Source organism: Eulemur rufifrons, chromosome 7 (assembly GCF_041146395.1).
Source record: "Eulemur rufifrons isolate Redbay chromosome 7, OSU_ERuf_1, whole genome shotgun sequence".
Lineage (NCBI taxonomy): Eukaryota > Metazoa > Chordata > Mammalia > Primates > Lemuridae > Eulemur > Eulemur rufifrons.
Genome location: NC_090989.1, coordinates 103,546,045 through 103,564,934, shown reverse-complemented (window position 1 = coordinate 103,564,934; position 18,890 = coordinate 103,546,045). Strand labels below are relative to the sequence as shown.

The following is an 18,890-nucleotide window of genomic DNA, read 5'->3' as shown; positions in this document are numbered from 1 at the left end:
AAAGTAAACTTAAAAAGATAAACTCAGTCACCACCGCACAAAACTACTTAAAACAAGATTCTGTACTTCTTCCTTCTTCCAAGCATACAACAAACTGAGACTGCAGACACACAGTTTTCTCTCACATTTTCCTTAAGTTCTCTGACTGAATTTTTTTTGGAGCGGTGGGGCAGGGGGGAGGGGGGCGGTTGGCACAGGACAGGGTCTTGCTCTGTTGCCTGGGCTAGAGTGCAGTGGAATCATCACAGCTCACTGCAACCTCAAACTCCTGGACTCAAGCGATCCTCCTGCCTCAGCTGGGACTTCAGATGCATGCCACCATGGTCGGCTAGTTTTTCTATTTTTTGTAGAGATGGGGTCTCACTCTTGCTCAGGTGGTCTTGAACTCCAGGCCTCAAGTATCCTTCCACCTCGGCCTCTCAGAGTGCTAGGATTACAGGCAGGAGCCACTGTGCCCAGCCTGATTCATTAATCCATCAAACATTTTCTGAATGCACATAGGCACCAGGCCTTGAGCTAGAAAAGGGCACAAGGCACGGTCATGCCCTCAGTCTAGTGGAGGAGGCAGACATGTGAACAGAGCCCTACAAATGGAATGGAATCCTGGGTTTCACAGGTACGCTGGAGGCCCCCAAATGGGAGTGGGTTACTTGTGATGGGTTGGGGGCAATCAAGGAAGAGGAGATAATGATCAGCACAGGCTCCCTAGAGAAAAGGATGCTCCAGAGTGCACTCTGAAGAATGCAGTGGGCAAAGGAGGAAAGGGCAATCCAAGGCAGAGGAGACCAGGTTGCAGAAACAGACAAGGGCACCAAATCAAAGACGACCCTGTATGCAAGGCTACAAAACCTTATTCTGTAGTTGATGGGGATCCACTAAAGGGCTTTAAGTGGGAAAGGTGACTTGATCAGATTTTGTCAAGAAGTTCTGCTTCTGCCCCCTGTGGATATTACCACTGCTACAGGCAACTCTCGCAGCCACCTGTCACTGTTCAGACTTGGAACATGCCACACAGCCTCTAAGAAAGGAGTCAAATGACAAAAACTTCCAACTCCTCAGGGCTTGCTCTACTCAGCCTTTGCAGAGACTAGGGGCTTCCTGGACTCTGGCTCTCAAAGAAAAAAAAAAAAGAAAAGAAAAGAAATCAGGAAACCTGTTAGTATATTGATTGAGACCTCACTTGTATGATTTTTGTGTGATTGAACGAGTTCCTTATCCACCCTCCAAACAAGTGAAACCCTGGGGAGTCTAAGCTGAGCATTAAAAGCTTTTATTAAAATATAAGCTTTATTGCCACTGCCTCTTCCTTATTAGATAATCCCCAAACGGTAGTCATGAAATTGCTTCCTCTTCTCTTCTTATGTCCTATCAGTAGAAGAATACTACATGTATGGGTGACAGACACACATGGGCACCTGGGGGACTGGTCTGATAACCCACCACTTGGCCCCCAACACTTATGTTATGACTAGATCACTTTGAGGCAGTGTTGACATGCAAATGCAAACTCCCGTATTTTTTTTAGAACAAAGTTTCATTGAATCATAAACATAAAAAGCAGCTAAATTCTATTATTTTGCAAGCGAATTTTAACAACTTTACATCATGTCAATCTCTCCTAAGACAAGGATACCTTACAAACAAACCAAGGTCTAGGGATAGATCTTTGGGGCCTTAGAGACCCTAAGAAGACAAAATTGTCCTGGGCTCACTAAGGCGATAGTAGTGGGTCTCTCTCCCTTTCACTATTACACATCTGTCCCCACCCAGATTCCCAGTGCCTGTTCAAAAAGAGGAAGACTCCCAACCTTGGAGGAAAGCTCAGAGTTGGGGACCGAGGAACACAGGAAATGATTGCTCTCCTCCCCACTCCTCTGCCACATCACAAAGCTTCAGTCTCATTTGCCAGAGGTAGCATCTCATCAGCCTTCCCCATATGCACCCCCACACACACCAGTTAGGAAGGATTATTTTTACATTTGCAGTATCCACATCAATTGCAAATTCATTACATTTGATTTCTTTTCAAGTCACCTTACAAATATGCTCTTCAAAGCACAATGTGTAATGAAAACACTTGGTGACATAAATTTCTGCTTAAAACTGTCCTCTGCAGTAGAAGTCCTCTATTCTACTGCAAACACATGGAAAGGAAAATATGTCCAAGTGCTCTGGGTCCCTTACTCAGTAGTCATCACATGAATGTCAATTGTAAAAAAAAAAAAAAACAAAAAAAATCATCAAGTGTTTAAAAATCTGCTTTAATTATATTTTCATGAATTCCAGGAAGAACATCATTGCAGTTAATGTTACAAAAAGCAAAGACGGACATTTGAACACATGCAATAAAAAAATGGATTCACAGTGAAAATAATGCATGTTGGTACTAAAATATAGTTACTCGGTTCTCTAAAGGAAAAAGGTTTCTTCTAATTATCTACTCATGTGGATTTTATCATGAGAAAATATATTTTTTAAAGCTTTAGGGAAGTTTTCAATTTGTGCTACCATTATTGTTAGAGTCGGATGGAAGTACCTCATTCTGAAACCCATCTTGCACTCTATAATTTAATCAGAAAATTCAAAAGTACAACAAATAGTTTGGCAACTGGGATCTTGTTACATACAAAGCCATTAGCAAAAATATGTAACAAAATTTATGTAAAACAATTTTGCCCTTATATACAGAAATTTGCCTTCTTCCTCACACTCTCACAGCCTATTCTCAAAAGGAGGTAGAGGGGAGAGGGCACGGGGAACAGCTATCGATCCCCTATAAACTCTCACTATGGGTGGGGTGAGGAAAAGTTAAAAGACAAGACAACAATTTTAAACTTTTTTCAACTGAGTTATAAAAATGCATCTGAGTTTCTCAACCAAGAAAGAAAAATAGGAAAAATGATAACGGCTTAAAATAAGGAATTCATCCCTTTGTTGCTTGCAAAGTCTCTTAATCAACTCAACAGAGAGTAAAAGTACCTCTGTGACTGCCATCTGAGGACACAGCAAAGGGCATCTTGGTGAAATGTACGTACGTTATAACCCAAGCTGCTGAGCAGTTTCACATCTAGGGCATGCACACATTTCATACCAATACAGTTAACAACACTTCAAGGGAGAAAGATCATAATAGGTACAAAGGAAATGTCACCAAATCTATATACACAAACACATTAACAAGAAAGAACACATGAAGTCAAACGGAGGCCAAAATACAAGTTTAAAAATACATTTGAAAATCATTCCAAAGCCAAGAGCCTATTTACTGGCGACTGAAAACTGACATTCTGCAGAATACCTTGTAAACATTGAAAATGCAGCTTTATGGAATTCACAGTCTCAAAAGAAAATAAATTTCTGGTTTATCATCACTGCTCGGCTCAGTCTGCAAAACAGAATTATCTGAACAAAACTGGTCGACATAGCCATAGTGCAGGGCCGTACACGCCCCCTCTGGGATGCCACGGCCTTCTGGGCCACCCCCTTTCATGTTCCTCAGGTAGCCTGCGATGTATGAGCCAGTGGAGTGGCGGTTCACGGCAGGGGTGGGTGCCGAGGGTTTGTTTCTAAGAACCACACCTCCCCCATTGCTGGAGCTCACAATTTTTTGCTTGTTGGCTTCCTGTCTCTCCTTGGCACGACTGGCAATATTACGCACTCTGCTTTGACTTCTGGATGACAACTTCCTGACCAGTGCCCTGGGGAACTGACTGACATCCTGCTTTGAATATAGCATGTGGCAGTTGTCTTCCTGGTCAAAGGACACGAGCTTACGAAGCTGCTCGGTCAGGGCATCTACAGGCTCTAACGACTTTGCCTTCACAGACACACCCTTCTTGTCTCTAATGCCAGTTGTAACAAAACTCTTACTGATACACTGGTACTTGCTCTCAAAATTGCAGGTGATGTCCTCTGACGTTAAGTCCCCCAGACTTTTGGATTTGCAAGGACTGGGCAGTTTCAGAGCAGGCAAAGGAAGATGTGCCAACTGCTTGGGTGCGGGGACATGCATATCTTGGGCACTAGACTGCCAGGGCACACTGGTCTGGTTCATTTTTGCATCTGATTTTGAGAAACGGTTATGCACAAAGTCAGCACCCTGATAGGCTAGATAAGAAATACTTTGAGTGTTGACATCTTGAATATTGTTGAGTATTTCAGGGACAGAAGGGTAGAGAGTCTCTTTAGAGTAGCCATTTCTCAAACCTCTTTGAAAGTGTTCTACTACGTCCTGACTGTACTTCAGTTTTAAAGGAGAAGGAAGTAGACTTGTGCCCTCTCTCCTGTATTCATAGGTTGTTAGAGACAGATTTTCTGACTCTCCATCAATTTCCACAAGGCTGCTCTCTCCAGAATTGAAACAGAGGGTGGGATCAGCTATCACATCCTCCAGGGTCAAATCTCTGGATGAGGCAGGGCTGCAGCTCTTCTGTGTTTCCAGGTCTTCTCCATTGGTAGGACTTTTTGGTAACCAGCCATGAGAAGCATTAGGGCACCCAGGCAGGTCGCCTTCTATGGCCCCTGTCTTGGCCTTACCAGAAAGGTCATCAGGTTTAGTTTTAGAGATGGGAGAGCAGGTAGTTTCACAAGCTGTGTGCACTGCATGTTTGTTGGTCTCGGGACTTGAAAAAGCAATCAGCTCAGGAGATGAACACAGGAAGGAAGACTTGGGTTTTTCCTTGGAAAAACCATGCTTGAAGGGCGTTTTTAGGCCCAGGGTAGGCAAGGGAGGATGGCCTGACGTCACACTGGTACTATGAAGATGAGGAACAACTGTGAGGTTAGCCTGATTGTGGGTTTCATCAAACTGGCCAATTAGTGCCGAGATGGAACTGCCTGGCTCACTCTCATTTGTTAAAGTGACATTGTCAATAAGATGAGAGATTTCACTCTCCTGCAGAATCGCAGTTGACTGTAAGTCAGGCATGTCAGAGCCGACGGTGGAGACGTCTGACAGAGAAAAGGACGTTGCAGCTCTGCCCTTACCCCTATTACCTTCCAGGTTCTCAATCTCCAGATTGCTTTGAGAACGGATGCTTCCGCGCAAGGACGCCTCAGCATTCCCCTTTGCCTTGGTCACACCATGCAGATCTTGTGTTGGGTTAACTGCAGGATCAAGAGCCAATTTCTGCCTTGGGGAGAGGGATTTGTTGGAATAGTTTTCCTGGCAATCACTTGTCACATTTGATTTGGTTCTCCCACCCTTAGGACCTGGCACCCCCAACTGTTCTCCTGTGACCAACATGGTGGCAGCAGAAACAATTGAGTCCCCTTGGCTGGTGTCTTTGTGGAGAAGAGCACTGGAGGAGGAGGAGAACTTTTTGTTCAAATTTGGAAAATGTGAGTCATTTATACTCGCCTTCTCTTTTCTTCTGCCATCCTTATCTTCTGCTGAATGAAACAAACAACATTTTAGGTGACATGAATTACTTTATGTGGAACCTGCAAACACTCATGTTTGTCTTCAGACAGACAAATGGAGAATGTAAATCTGTTACACTGTGACAGAATATAACTATGGATTGCAGAGGTTTGCAACGAAGTGTCTGTGTGATGAATACATGGTAAAATATATTTATAGGAATTTCACTGAAGCTTCCCTTTGAGTATGCATTACATCAGCTAAGGATGTAATATTCATTGTCAAAAAAATGTCAATGAGTTTCCATACTTTTACAGTGAGGATTACCTTAAGTTGTTCCTATTCAGATTTGTACTACACAGAAGCATGGCAATAAAAACAGAACAAGACAGCTCTGTTAAACAAAGTATTGTGGTACCTGTAAGCAAGATACTACAAGCTTTCAAAGTTATACATGTATTAGTAAAAAATAAACAAGCAAATAAATAAATAAATAAATAAAATCATTTAAAAAACATTTTGTCAAAAGATTTAATTTCACCAATTAATTTCTAAAATAATTGGAAGGTGCAATGAATGCATTAAAATATCAATATCTGTTGACGTAAAATGTAAAGATAAAGAATTGGTCATCAATTCTGTCATTGCTAACATCTAGTTTTTTGTTAATTACAATTTCCTTTTTCATACAACACAAATTTCATATTGTATTCTCCCCTAAAAGTGGCAGTAAGATGTCAGGCACAGTAAGGAAAGTTATAAAAACACAAAATTCACAGTAACGTGGACTACCCCGTATCAGTAAGTGCTAAGGCAATATTAAGTGTTCAGTTCTTGACCAGATTATTTTCACAGTCTTTTAATGCTTCAGAGTCATGATACACAGGAAAGAAGAATTTAACTTGTTATTAAATATCTTCCTGACTAAAAATATTCATCAGAAAAAATTTTGAAAACCCACAAAATTATAAAGAAAAAAATTAAATATCCTATGATGTTACCACTCAGAGCCACTGTAAGTTTTTGCAGAGGGACAGAATAACATATAAAATTTTGTATTCTGCTTTTTCTCTACTTAATATCTTTTGCACTGTAACATGAATCAATGCATGACTATGTATTGCTCCATATTTACCATGAATTCAATATATAGAACTAATTTATATAACTGTTTTTTAAAGATAGAAAAGAACCATCACTTCAAAATTGCTTTCTAACTCACCTTAATGGTATTAACATTTTAATGGTGGCATTAACAGGATTAATGATTACCAATTTCTATTGAATATAGCTTTATTTTCTTCCCAAACTGGGGTTTTTAATTATTTTTTAAAGCACATATTTCATCTTTTCTGACATTGCTCTTAGCAAAATTTCAAAAATTTAAAATTCCTTTTTCTTCTTCAAATAAACCATTCAAGAATTAGGTTTTCTCCCTAGAATATCTTATAACAAAAATCAATTATAAGCAAAATGGTGTTTGTGGGGAAATAGATCATCGAAATTAGATTGATAAAAGAGTAGTTTTGCTAAAGAAAACAGTTATCGCATTTTACTTATCTGAGATGATTCTGATTTAATTAAAACACATTTGCTCCAGAGACATCAAACGGACACAGTTTTGACACTTAAATTACCCAGAATAGGACAGGGGAAGGGAGTCACTGACACATGTCAAGAGCTCTTTGGCATATTGCAAAGCAGTCTCCACTCTATCCACTCCCTGATATCAGTCAACAACACACTCAAATTAAGGAAAAAGGCAGGGAGCACCTGGTCCCTATGATCGTGGCGCCTGTACTGTAACTGGGCAGGAGCCACAGGCATGCCTCCTTCCTTGCCAGCAGCCAAGGCTCTCAGGGAAGTGAGGCCACAGGAAGTCATTGCCTGAGCCATCTCTTGAGGAAGCAAAGAGTTTTCAAATGAATAGGCGGCCTGCTTTCAACATCTGGCTTTCTTTCTCCATAACCATTCCAGTCACGGAAATGTGTTTATATGGTAGGGAAAGTAATACAACCATATTCAACCTCCAGTCAGTAAATATGGCACCCACTTGGAAAACCAGTATTTTTGCTCATACCTTGCAGGCTTCACCTCCCTCTGTCCTACCTCATGGACCCACGTGCTCCAAGCCATCACACCTCACGGCTCCTCTTCTCCCTCACTGTCAATGTTGTCAGATGTCAGTGTTATCTTAAAGCTTTAGATGAGGAGGAAATAGCTCCTCTAACACCTTCCCCCCTAAAGTTTGGGATCTTCTGGCCTAGAAGATCACATTAAAAATTATTTATTTTTCAGTATATTTTACTTCGACTGCAGAATGTCGATCCTGTTGTAATGGTAACCAGAGACCAAAACACAGCCTAGAAGGGTTTATTCTCAGAGAAACTTAAAGCATCTTACCCAGAGAGTTTTCTTTTCCCTCAGTGTCTTTTGCTGTGTCTGATAGAGGCAGTGACAAAGCTCCCAGAAGACTTCTGTCAACAGGCATCGAGACAGGGCGTACTTGCAGACTCCGTGTGGTCCTCCTCAGGACACCATCAGGGTCTCTTGCAGCCTCAGACACTGAATCCTTTAACTCTACCATCTCTTGGAAGCCCATTTTGCTCTTTTTCCTGCCTTTGGCTGGAGCGCTGGCTGTGCGTCGCAGAATTCTATCTCCAATGGATCGTTTCCGTACATAATGGGAATTGTTTTCTGCAGAACTGTGCCTGGGATTCTTATTAAACAGACCCTTCAGACCTTGGAGCTGTCTGTTCTGAAGACACAAAAGGACCAACCACAAGTTCAGCAAATGCCATCATGTCAACAACTTGCCGTTGAAATGACAGCTCCGTGAAAAATGAATATAAAATGAAATTTTACAGACATTGAAGTATATTCAAACCAACAGCAGCTCGCAGCTTGTTTGCACAGAGTCATGCACATCTTATCAACCTCATTCCATGAGGAAGTCAGCCTTCCTTTCTTACAGCCAAGCTTTCCCAGAAGTTTCCTACCCAGAGATGACAAGGTGGTAGGGAAAGTTTCCACAGTTAATAAACCGTTACAAACTTCAGCAGCCTGAAAGCAACAGACGCATGTTTCAAAGTGGTAAGCAGGAAAATGGAGTGATATGAGCAAGCATGCTGCCATAGCTACACAAAAAGAAGTACGCCAGCAAGAGCAAAACACCATGCTGAGAAACTACCTTTGTAGCTCCTAGAAAGTGCAATATAGTGTAACTGGGGTTGAGTATTAAAGGGCTCCACTGCGAGGGAAAAAACAAAAACACAACAAAACACAATTTGGGCTCATTAAAGAAGGCGGCATAAGTAAACACAAAAGAAAAAAATGCATGTATTCCTAAAAGCCCTTTCTCCTAGTTTTGATGATCTTCAGTCTTATGCTCATTCGTTGTTTAACCAACATCACCACATTGTGGTATATGCATCCCAACCTGAACACACCTCAGGGTAATAGGTATTATGACTCATGAATGGACATTTATTTACGAGAGAGAACGGAAGTCCCATAGAATGCCTTCATATTTTAATTTATTTCTGATTCAAGTTTTAAACAGATTCTGAATTTTATCGTTTCCCTCAGCCATAATAAATGCTAGAGTACTACATAGTTAACCTGGGATTCCTAGAATTCAAGAATCATTTTTGAATCATTTACATCTGTGTCTATTTAGGCCAGAGGAAAGATCCCAACTAGTAACACAAAGAGAAATCCAGGATTAAATATAAAAAGTTACTGTATAAAACTTCACCGGTCTTAGAAATTAGGATCCTCAGCCCCACCTTGGCTGCTGGTGTGAGGATAAACACAGACACACTAATTCAGGCTGACTTGGTTCATTCCTTACTAATTGGATTCCAATAATGCTATTAATATTAGCCAACATTTTCAAGCATTTACTATGTACCTGGCAGTTTTCTAAGTTCATAGATATATAAATTTATGTACACACACACACACACACACTCTATATATTATGAGGTCGCTACTATTTTTATCCCACATTTACAGATGAGGAAGCTGAGGCACAGATAACAGGTACACCTGTAAAGGAGAAGCCCCAGGCTATACATACTTTCTGGTAAAAAGCACTGGAAATTCCTAAGCCCTATTCAATGCTCTTACAGTCCCTCCAAATCATATCTGGTCCTGAAAATTCATGCCAGTGGCCAAGTCCCCAATTACTTAGCATGACCAGACAGCCTTATTGATTTTAAACCTCAAGTGAGTTCTACAGTGAAGAGAACAGTATCAGGAGAAAACTAGAATACACTTTCTTGGTCTCTTTCTTTTCAGTCCTGTGAATAGTTTTAAAATTCATTCACAATTTTTAGGTTTTCAGTTAAAAACAATGGCAGCAAATGAGTGCAGCCTGCCTAGAACTAGGACCATGGCCCAGTTAGCACAGAGAATTCATCAAACATCGGAGACACTCTATTCCCACTGCAGACAGCTTGGTCTTTTTAAAGACTAAAATAAAATTCAACATTTAACTATGTCTTCATTGTTTTAGCCAAACGAATGATTGCGTGAAAGAATAACAGTTTTCTCAATTCTGTCAAGCCCAGAGAGGGCCCCTGGGTGGAAGGGATGTATACACACCCCACAACGGTGGAACGAGCACAGGTGGATCAGACATGACAGGGAGAGCAGACTGCGCCTCCTGGGCTTCCCTAGGGTTTTCTGTTAAAGAACAGTTTTCAAAACGCTCCTTTTATGTCATTAGTAAGTTAGTAACTTTTTTGAGGACCATATTATTGTTATATGTGAATTTAAGCCCTATGATCTTTCTCACCTTTCCATAGATTTCATTGATTGTTATGTGGACAAATATGGATGCTTCTGTCAGTCCTTCCAAATAGACATGCCGGTAGCCTGGTGAAAGTAAAGAAAGTCATTTCTTTTAAGTTGAACTTGCATTTGGCTTTCCTGTGAGCACAATGAAATTAAGTGTTTGACTTGACTATAGTTCTTTACATTTTATAAAACATATCAACAGTCACATTTATGATATGACATGCATTTTATGTAAACATCACATATGCTATCATGTTAGCCATGTATATTGTATGTCACATATCATATATTAAAACTTTTTTTTTTTTGAGACAGAGTTTTGCTCTGTTGCCTGAGCTGGGGTGCAGTGGTGTCATCATAGCTCACTGCAACCTCAAACTCCAGGGCTCAAGTGATCCTCCTGCCTCAACTTCCCAAGCAGCTGGGACTACAGGTGCACACCACCACACCCGCCTAATTTTTCTATAGTAGAGACAGGGTCTTGGTCTTGCTTAGGCTGGTCTTGAATTCCTGGCCTCAAGTGATCCTCCCTCCTCAGCTTCCCAGACTGCTAGGATTATAGGTATGAGCCACCGTGCCTGGCCCCTCATATATTAAATCTTACAAAGAAGAAGGAATGGTCAGCCTAGAGACAAAAGGCCAGCTCATACCTACCAGGCACTAAGCTGCTGAAGGTCACAGTTCTTTGTCCAACGAAGTCTCGTCCAATAGGATCATGATCCCACACGAGGAATCGAACCAAAGCTATTTCTGGCATGTGTACTGTAAATGTCAGAGTTTCTTCCCACACAGGGTTAAATCCTTAGAGAAATAGGAAGTGAAAAATCAGAAAAGAAAAGGACTTGGCTGAAAATGAATCAGCAGCAACATCTGCAAAGCAGACAGTGAAAATTGCTTGCAATGGTTATTAAACTCGTAAAGACGACTGAGCCACTCCAGGATGTCTTACTGGAATAAAGCCTCAGAATTTACCCCCTTGCTAGAAAATAATTGCATGAAAATTGCCTGTAAATTATCACATCCATTCTACTAATCTTTAGCGCCCAATTGTATTGTAGAGAAAGCTCTTTAACATTCAGAATGCTTCCATAAGTTCAAAAATTATCTACAGTAGTGATTTAAGAATGATATTTTAGCAAAAACAATAAAGAATGATACCCCTACCATAGAACTACGCTTCTCAGGCACCAAAGATTCTGCTGCTGTAATAATCACCAACAACCATTTTATAAGGTGATTTTCAGGTTTTGACACTATTGCACATAGATCATCCTATTTAATTCTTATAGCAATCCTCTAAGAGAGGAAGGGCAGTTTTTATTTTCTTCTAACACTAAAAAATATATATATTACTGACTTTCAAAAATATATAACTTTAAACATTATATAAGTAACACATGCTCATTTTTTTTAAAGTAGGAAATATTAGTTTTTGTAACTCATCTTTTCGTAGAGAAAATTGATGCTCATATTATAGAAAATAATGTGGCTAAGGTGACACAGGCCTTGTGGTCAGTGGCGGAGCCAAATCAGACTGTGCACCTTTGATTCCCAGTGGCTCCTTATGAAGCAAGATCTTACTACGTGAATGAGGACATCTGTTCATAGCTACTGAAAATAAATAGAAAAGGTATATAATTTAACTTGAATACTAAAAGACAAAAGTACATTAACTTCTTTGTAAAATTCTCAGATAAAATATAAAACTCATAACAATTCAAGTACTACATAAGTTTTTTTTCCTTTCTAAAAAATGAAAATAGATTTTATTAAACATATATATTTAGGAGATCTCAACCACTCAACCCTATAAAAGCCGCCAGCTAATGAAATAAGATGCCACTCCTGAACGAGAGGATCTTTTTGTTGACTTAGTAATGACCTCTCAATTACTTCTGAGATCAAAAAGAGAAAGAATAATCTATTGAGCACTGGTGGGAAAATGCAACGTAGGAAGGTTGCTTTCTCTAAGCATGCTATTTCCTAAGTAATAAATGTGTCCTACTCTGAAACTCTGACAAACCCTCAAGGCACTCTGACATACCCTTTGGATCCCTAATTTCTCACATGTTTTGATGATTGTCGTTTAAATTTATTTTAGAATATTATTGACTAGAGATTGAGAAAAATAAGTATGCAATAATGTTTGTCAACAGTACAGACAAATTTCAGAAGATTACAAAGGAAAGGACATAAGACTTGGGTAAAGAAAGCTTTCTTTACATTACGGCCAAAATATAAGAAGAATGCTGCCCCTTCACCACATGTACATAATTCAAGAAGTAAACCTGCCTGACCACGCCGTGCTTGCCTTTAGAGTTTTATACACTCCAGAAAACATGAGAAATGATTAAGAGGCATTTTCCTAAGCAAATTTTAACCCAGTTCTTGAAAATATCATTCATTCTTTTCACTAGAAAGACTTTTTGCTTCAAAAGCAAAAATTTAGAGAGCATAGATTATAACATTATCAAAACAAACCATGCATCAATCACACAGTTACTTAGTTTTATTTGTTCAAAAGATCTTTTTTTTTTTTTTGAGACAGAGTCTCACTCTGTTGCCCAGCCTAGAGTGCCATGGTGTCAGCCTAACTCACAGCAATCTCAAGCTCCTGGACTCAAGCTCCTGCCTCAGTCTCCCGAGTAGCTGGGACTACAGGCATGTGCCACCATGCCCAGCTAATTTTTTCTGTATATATTTTTAGTTGTCCATATAATTTCTTTCTATTTTTAGCAGAGACAGGGTCTCGCTCTTTCTCAGGCTGGTCTCGAACTCCTGAGCTCAAACGATCCACCCGCCTCGGTCTCCCAGAGTGCTAGGATTATAAGTGTGAGCCACTGAGCCAGGCCCAAGATCTTAACATAAACTCAGATGGCAGTTATGGATTTTAGAGATTTGTTGCTCTCCTACGTATACACATTTTTATTTTTCAGTGCAAATTCTATGTCTAGAATATCCTCCTTAAAAACAAACACAATGTATCATCTTACCATTGTCATCCACCACACGGGTTTGATCTTTACAACAATCTACTGGCAATCCAATAATTTCAACTTCAACAAAAGGATCAATGATCTATATTAACAAAGAGAAAGTATTATTACAAATGATACATTTCTACATGTGTTAATTAATTTGAGAATATTGGCCAAATGTCTATACCAGGTGTAGCAGATTCATATATAAGACAGCAATAAAAGAAATTAAATTCTTGTTTGCCAGTATCTCCTAATGCTACACAAACTTTACCCAATGAAACTATGAATACACTTTCAGTTCAGGGCACATACCCAATAGAAATGAGAGGTTTTGCCCATGTTGATATGTGCAACGCAGCTGTATTCATAATAGTCAAACACAGGAAACAACCTCAATGCCTATCATGAGTAGGATGGATAAATTGTGGACTATGCATTTAATGAATACCATACAACAAGGAAAACATAACAAAGTTCTGCTACACAGATGTAATGTTGAGCAAGCCAGACATAAAAGAGTCCCTACCATAAGGGTCCATTTATATAAAGTTTGGGAATCGACAGAATATGTCTGTTGTGATAGGAACTGGTATGGGGGGAGGGGTGTAGATATTGATGGGAGAGTGGACAGGAACCTTATAGGGATTCTGGATATGCTCTGTCTTGATCTGGGCGGCATAATAATTAATCAAGCTATCCATGTTCAGTTTGTGTACTTTAATGTAGCTGATTATGTACCATAATGTAAACTTAAAAGTACTAAAAGGTAAAATATTAAAAAGTAAATCAAAAGAAAAAAAATATTAGTGTTTAGTCTTCCCCTGCTCCCATCCCCTCTCTTCTAGGGAGAGGGATTATGCTTTGTTGGTCATCTGCAAAATTTCTGTTACCCTATCTATTTTTTATGAATTTAAAAACATTCTGAGAAGGGGCCCATAGGCTTCACCAGATACCAAAGTGTTCCACGACTCAAAAAACATTAAAATCTTCTGATAGAACCTTGTAAGCCACAATAAGGAGGTTCCATATTTTTAATTACAAAAGAAAAACATTCCTTATGCATTTAAAAATTAATTCCATAGGCTATGTATTAATTATAAAGATAAAGAGATACCTATACTATGAAAAACATTTGGAAGACACCCCCTTATCCAAGTAACATTTTCAATTATGGGATAAACTGACATCATGCAGTTCCTGACGAGATGCACTGAGAAGGATACATTTCCCATGTATTATTCCTGCCAATAAGTTTATTCTGATTCTAATCATGAAGAAAGAATCAGGTAAATTCAAACTGAAGAACATTCTGAAAACAATTGGTTTGGACTCTTTAAAAAAGTCCATGTCATGAAACAAAACAAAAAGGCAAAAGAATTGTCCTAGATTTTAAAAGACTAAAGAGAAATGACAACTAAAAGCAGTATGTGATCATGATTGGAACCTGAATGCAAGAAGAAGAAAAAGAAAGATGTAAGGACAATTTGGGGCCAACTAGGGAAAAATTGAATATATATTTTATATTAGATTATATTACTGTACCAATGTTAAATTTCTTGTGTAATGATTGCATTGGGGTTATACAGAAAAATGTCCATGTTCTTATGAGAAAAATGCAGAGTTATTTAAGGATTATGTGTCGTAATGTCAACAAGCTACTCGCAAGGGACTCTGCAAAGAAAAACAAATATATACACGTACACATACACATATACACATGAGAGACAGGGAAAGCAAGTGTTACAAAATTTAATAATTGAATTGGTTAATCCAGATGATTTATTTTACTATTTTTACAACTTTTCTGAAGTTTAAAACTTTTTTTTTGAGACAGAGTCTCGCTCTGTTGCCCAGGCTAGAGTGCAATGGTGTCATCATAGCTCACAGCAACCCCAAACTCCTGGGCTAAAGCAATCCTCCTGCCTCAGCCTCCTGAGTAGCTGGGACTACAGACACGTGCCACCATGCCCGGCTAATTTTTCTACTTTTAGTGTAGACGGGAGTCTTGCTCCTGCTCAGGTTGGTCTCGAACTCCTGCACTCAAGCAATTCTCCCGTCGCAGCCTCCCAGAGTGCTAGGATTACAGGTGTAAGCCACCGCACCCAGCCTGAAGTTTAAAACTTTTTAAAATAAAAAGTTTGGGAGAATATATAGGAAGTGAGTCTTCCTTTCTGCAGACAAAAAAAGAAAACAAAGGAAAGAAGAAGGAAGGACAAATTTTGTGATACTACCAATGAATTACTCCTGCTGCTGAGAACAGGACGCAGGGGCAAGAAGGCAGCAGGGAGAGCAGCCAGCTGCAGGCTCCTGCAGCAGAACCGACAAGAGACAATGTCAGCTGGCTCAGGCTGGTGGCTGTAGAGATAGAAGAATGGTCCCATCTGACACTCCTACTCTCTGAGAAGTAGGACATTATAGCCTCTGTTGAAGACGATGAGGACAGAGAGAAGGTTGGAAACAGCCACTGTGGAAAATGGGACTAAGCACTAAGGTGAGGCTGGAATGGCAGCACAGAACCACAGGTTGGCTGATATCTGAGATGAAGAGTTTATGGTGGTAGCCACTTCAGAGCTCTGTGGTCTCCTCCAACAAGATCCAGAAATAATGGTTGAACAGGTGGGAGTGGCAAAGAGGCTGAGAGGAGGGACATGAGCACAGGAGGGGCTGATAGGGAGGGAGATAGCAAAGGCCAAAGCCAGGCTCTGTGGCTCACACCTGTAATATCAGCACTTTGGGAGGCAGAGGTGGGAGAATTGCTTGAGGCCAGGGGTTTGAGACCAGTCTCAGCAATGTAGTGAGACCCTGTCTCTACGAACAATAAAAGAATTAGCAGGGCATGGCCCAGCTACTCAGGAGGCTGAGGCAGGAGGATTGCTTGAGTACAGGAGTTTGAGATGCAGTGAGCTATGATCATGCCAGGGCACTGCACCCTGGGCAACAAAGCAAGACCCTGTCTCCAATCAATAAACCAATAAAACAAAAAACAGAGGCCAAGAAGGCCAAGACCAGGCTTAATGGAAATAATAGAATAAAAGCTCTGGAAAGAAAGGAGGCTGTGGTCACAGAAGAGATATTTTAAATGCATGCTGCAGAGGCGCAGCAGGTGGTAACAGGATTCAGCACGTGGCCAGGAAGCAGGTGGCCGACCTGCAGCAGGGATGAGGACTGGAGGAGAGAAGGAACATGGATGGGAGATTAAGACATACTCTTAGGCAATGTTTCTACTATTAATAAAATTGATCTTTGCACCCCAATTTCAATATTGCCAGTATCAGCCTTGAAATGTAAATTAAACTGTGTACACTCACGTCTCCAAAACAGAAAATGCACTGAAGCCCATCAGGAACTGTGTGCGATTTGCCAATAAATCAACTAACGTCTGAGGAGCTAAGATCAGTGCTCATACATGAACACACATACAGACATATACAGCCTTGAAGACATTCAGGTAAAAAGTAAACACAAAAAAATAATCCCTTAGACCAGCAGTCCCTAGCATTTTTGACACCAGGGACCAGTTTCACGGAAGACAGTTTTTCCACGGATTGGGGATGGGGAGCGGGGTGTTGCCGCCTTAGCTCCATGTCAGATCATCAGGCGTTAGATACTCATGGGGAGCACGCAACCTGGATCCCTCATACATGCAGTTTACAGTGGGGTTCATGCTCCTGTAAGGGTCTGAAGCCTCCACTGGTCTGACAGGGGCGGGGCTCGAGCAGTGATGCGAGCGATGAGGAGCAGCCACGGGTGCGGGTGGGGCTTCACTCTTGCTCGGCCACCACTGACCTCCTGCTGTGCGGCCTGGCTCTTGGTGGGCCACAGATCAGTGGGAGTTGAGGACCACAGCCTTAGACACACAACCATATACAGCTTACCTCGCCCCTGTCTCCAAACATGGAGTCTGGAGGTTTGGGGAGTTGCTGTCCACTGATCACTTTCAGGATGAGCTGCTTTTTGGGGTTGGCAGGAAGTGGATCACCAGAGAAAGGGTTGAAAGTACCTAGGCCAAATAAAGCAGAGGTTGGTAACATGGGAGGAAAACACACACACACACACACACACACACATACACACACACACAGCTTAAGCTTGCAAAACAAAGAAAGGACAAATGCTGAATCACTATAGCATTTCTTAGAGCAAAGAAATTATCACATTGCTATCAGTGTGGCTTCTGCCTAAAGGCATCACCAGCTGGCATTTCCATAGCTGTGGTTTTCGTTAGAATCCATGCTCCCAAAGGCCAGAGGAATGGGCCAATTTAAAACAAGTGTCTACAATACAATGATATACTGTGACATGGGGGAAGAGGTGCATTTTATTTGAACACCAATAGTATAAAAAGAAGAGCAGATTCATATAATTTTCTAACCTAAACTATCTCAGGTATAGAGTAACAAACAGCAGAGCAAGAATACATGCAAAGCATAAAATCCTAAAAACATCTGTCAACATTTTCTTTTACCTGAATTCTTATAAATCTATTTTGGAAATTTAAAAAAAAAATTGTAATGAGTAGAACCAAAAGAAAGTGTTGTTTGATCTAACACTGTTTCATCTTTTCTTTTTTGTTAACACTGTTTTGTAATTGTACTATACTGACTAAAAGAGCTTGATAAAATTGTTTCAGGTAGAATTTAATTTTGCCAGCAGGTCTCAGACTCGCACTCCCGAAGATAATTTCTCAAAGATAGGGCAAGGACCTTTAAAGACAGTCCAATTTACAAGTAATGTCCAATGAATATCCTGCTGGGACAGTGGATTACAGATGACAACTCATTACCATGATGTCCCTCTTGACATGCATGACCTCTGGAGGTAACATTCTACACATCATGTCACCCAAATGTTAAATAGTTGTGACAAAAGTTCTCATTTACATTCAAACACCTTAAGCTAGCTTTTTAAAAAAGATAATATTTTTTAAACATGTTATATTGCAAAACACTAGGATATCACACATTCTAAACAGCTTGTTGAATAGAGGTCACCTGTATTCAGAGATATGTCTATGAAACTAATGCACACCTTTGCACATTTGCTGGGGTTTGAGGACGTAGCCACAATTGCCATTTGTCTTGAATTTGGCTCGATTTAACTGCATCATCCGGCCTTCAGACTGATAGTTCAGTGCCACTGTGCAAATTGAAAGTTTGAGAGGATTAGGCAAGACAGGAGGGTACTCAGAATATACAAAGAACTCCTCTGTCCCAAGGTATACACACCTAGTTGACAACCTGTGTTCCAGTAGGGCAGAGGGTTGAAGTTACTGGAATCGATGCGGTAGGCAGAGGGGTAAATCCTCGTGAGCTGCTTTTGGTTATAAATCATGAACTGCTCTGATTTCTGCTGAACCACCTGATGTGCTCTTGTTTCACTGAATGATAACACGTTCCCTGTGGTTCCTGGTAGTTTTTAATAAAGAAAAAAGGAACGTGAGAACTATAGCTAAGAAAACACCACTCACAAAAGACCTTATAATAATGTCAGATTATACCAATAGTAAAAAGCAGAGTGAAAGAGTAGATACAACCAAAGTAGAGGCAGCTCCTGACCAAGAAAAACCCATAAAACTTCATTTTTAGGACTCTTTTGCCATTATGAGGCTAAATCAGAGCTGTGCATCTTGTTACGGTAGCTATTTCTGGTTTCCCATGTTCTCCCAAGAATTCAGTCACCCCACTAATTTATGTCTACCTGACTAGCATTAAAAGGGCAGGTAGAAAAATTGTTTTCTAGATGCA

General features: G+C 40.3%; 1 protein-coding gene across 2 annotated transcripts in view; it reads right to left on the bottom strand.

Moving 5' to 3' along the window:
- Window positions 1–3,331: 3,331 nt before the first annotated feature.
- The window catches only part of PLCH1 (phospholipase C eta 1), a 184,161-nt gene continuing 168,602 nt past the window's right edge, over window positions 3,332–18,890 (bottom strand). The window contains exons 15-22 of one of the 2 annotated variants that reach the window (XM_069473063.1): window positions 18,372–18,551; window positions 18,175–18,282; window positions 17,022–17,146; window positions 13,159–13,243; window positions 10,820–10,966; window positions 10,164–10,243; window positions 7,766–8,120; window positions 3,332–5,391 (exon numbers count right to left, since the gene is read on the bottom strand). In XM_069473063.1, the coding sequence (XP_069329164.1) occupies window positions 3,332–5,391; window positions 7,766–8,120; window positions 10,164–10,243; window positions 10,820–10,966; window positions 13,159–13,243; window positions 17,022–17,146; window positions 18,175–18,282; window positions 18,372–18,551 (3,140 nt within the window). The remainder of the gene's footprint in view (window positions 5,392–7,765; window positions 8,121–10,163; window positions 10,244–10,819; window positions 10,967–13,158; window positions 13,244–17,021; window positions 17,147–18,174; window positions 18,283–18,371; window positions 18,552–18,890) is intronic. The other variant, XM_069473064.1, reaches the window with a different exon arrangement.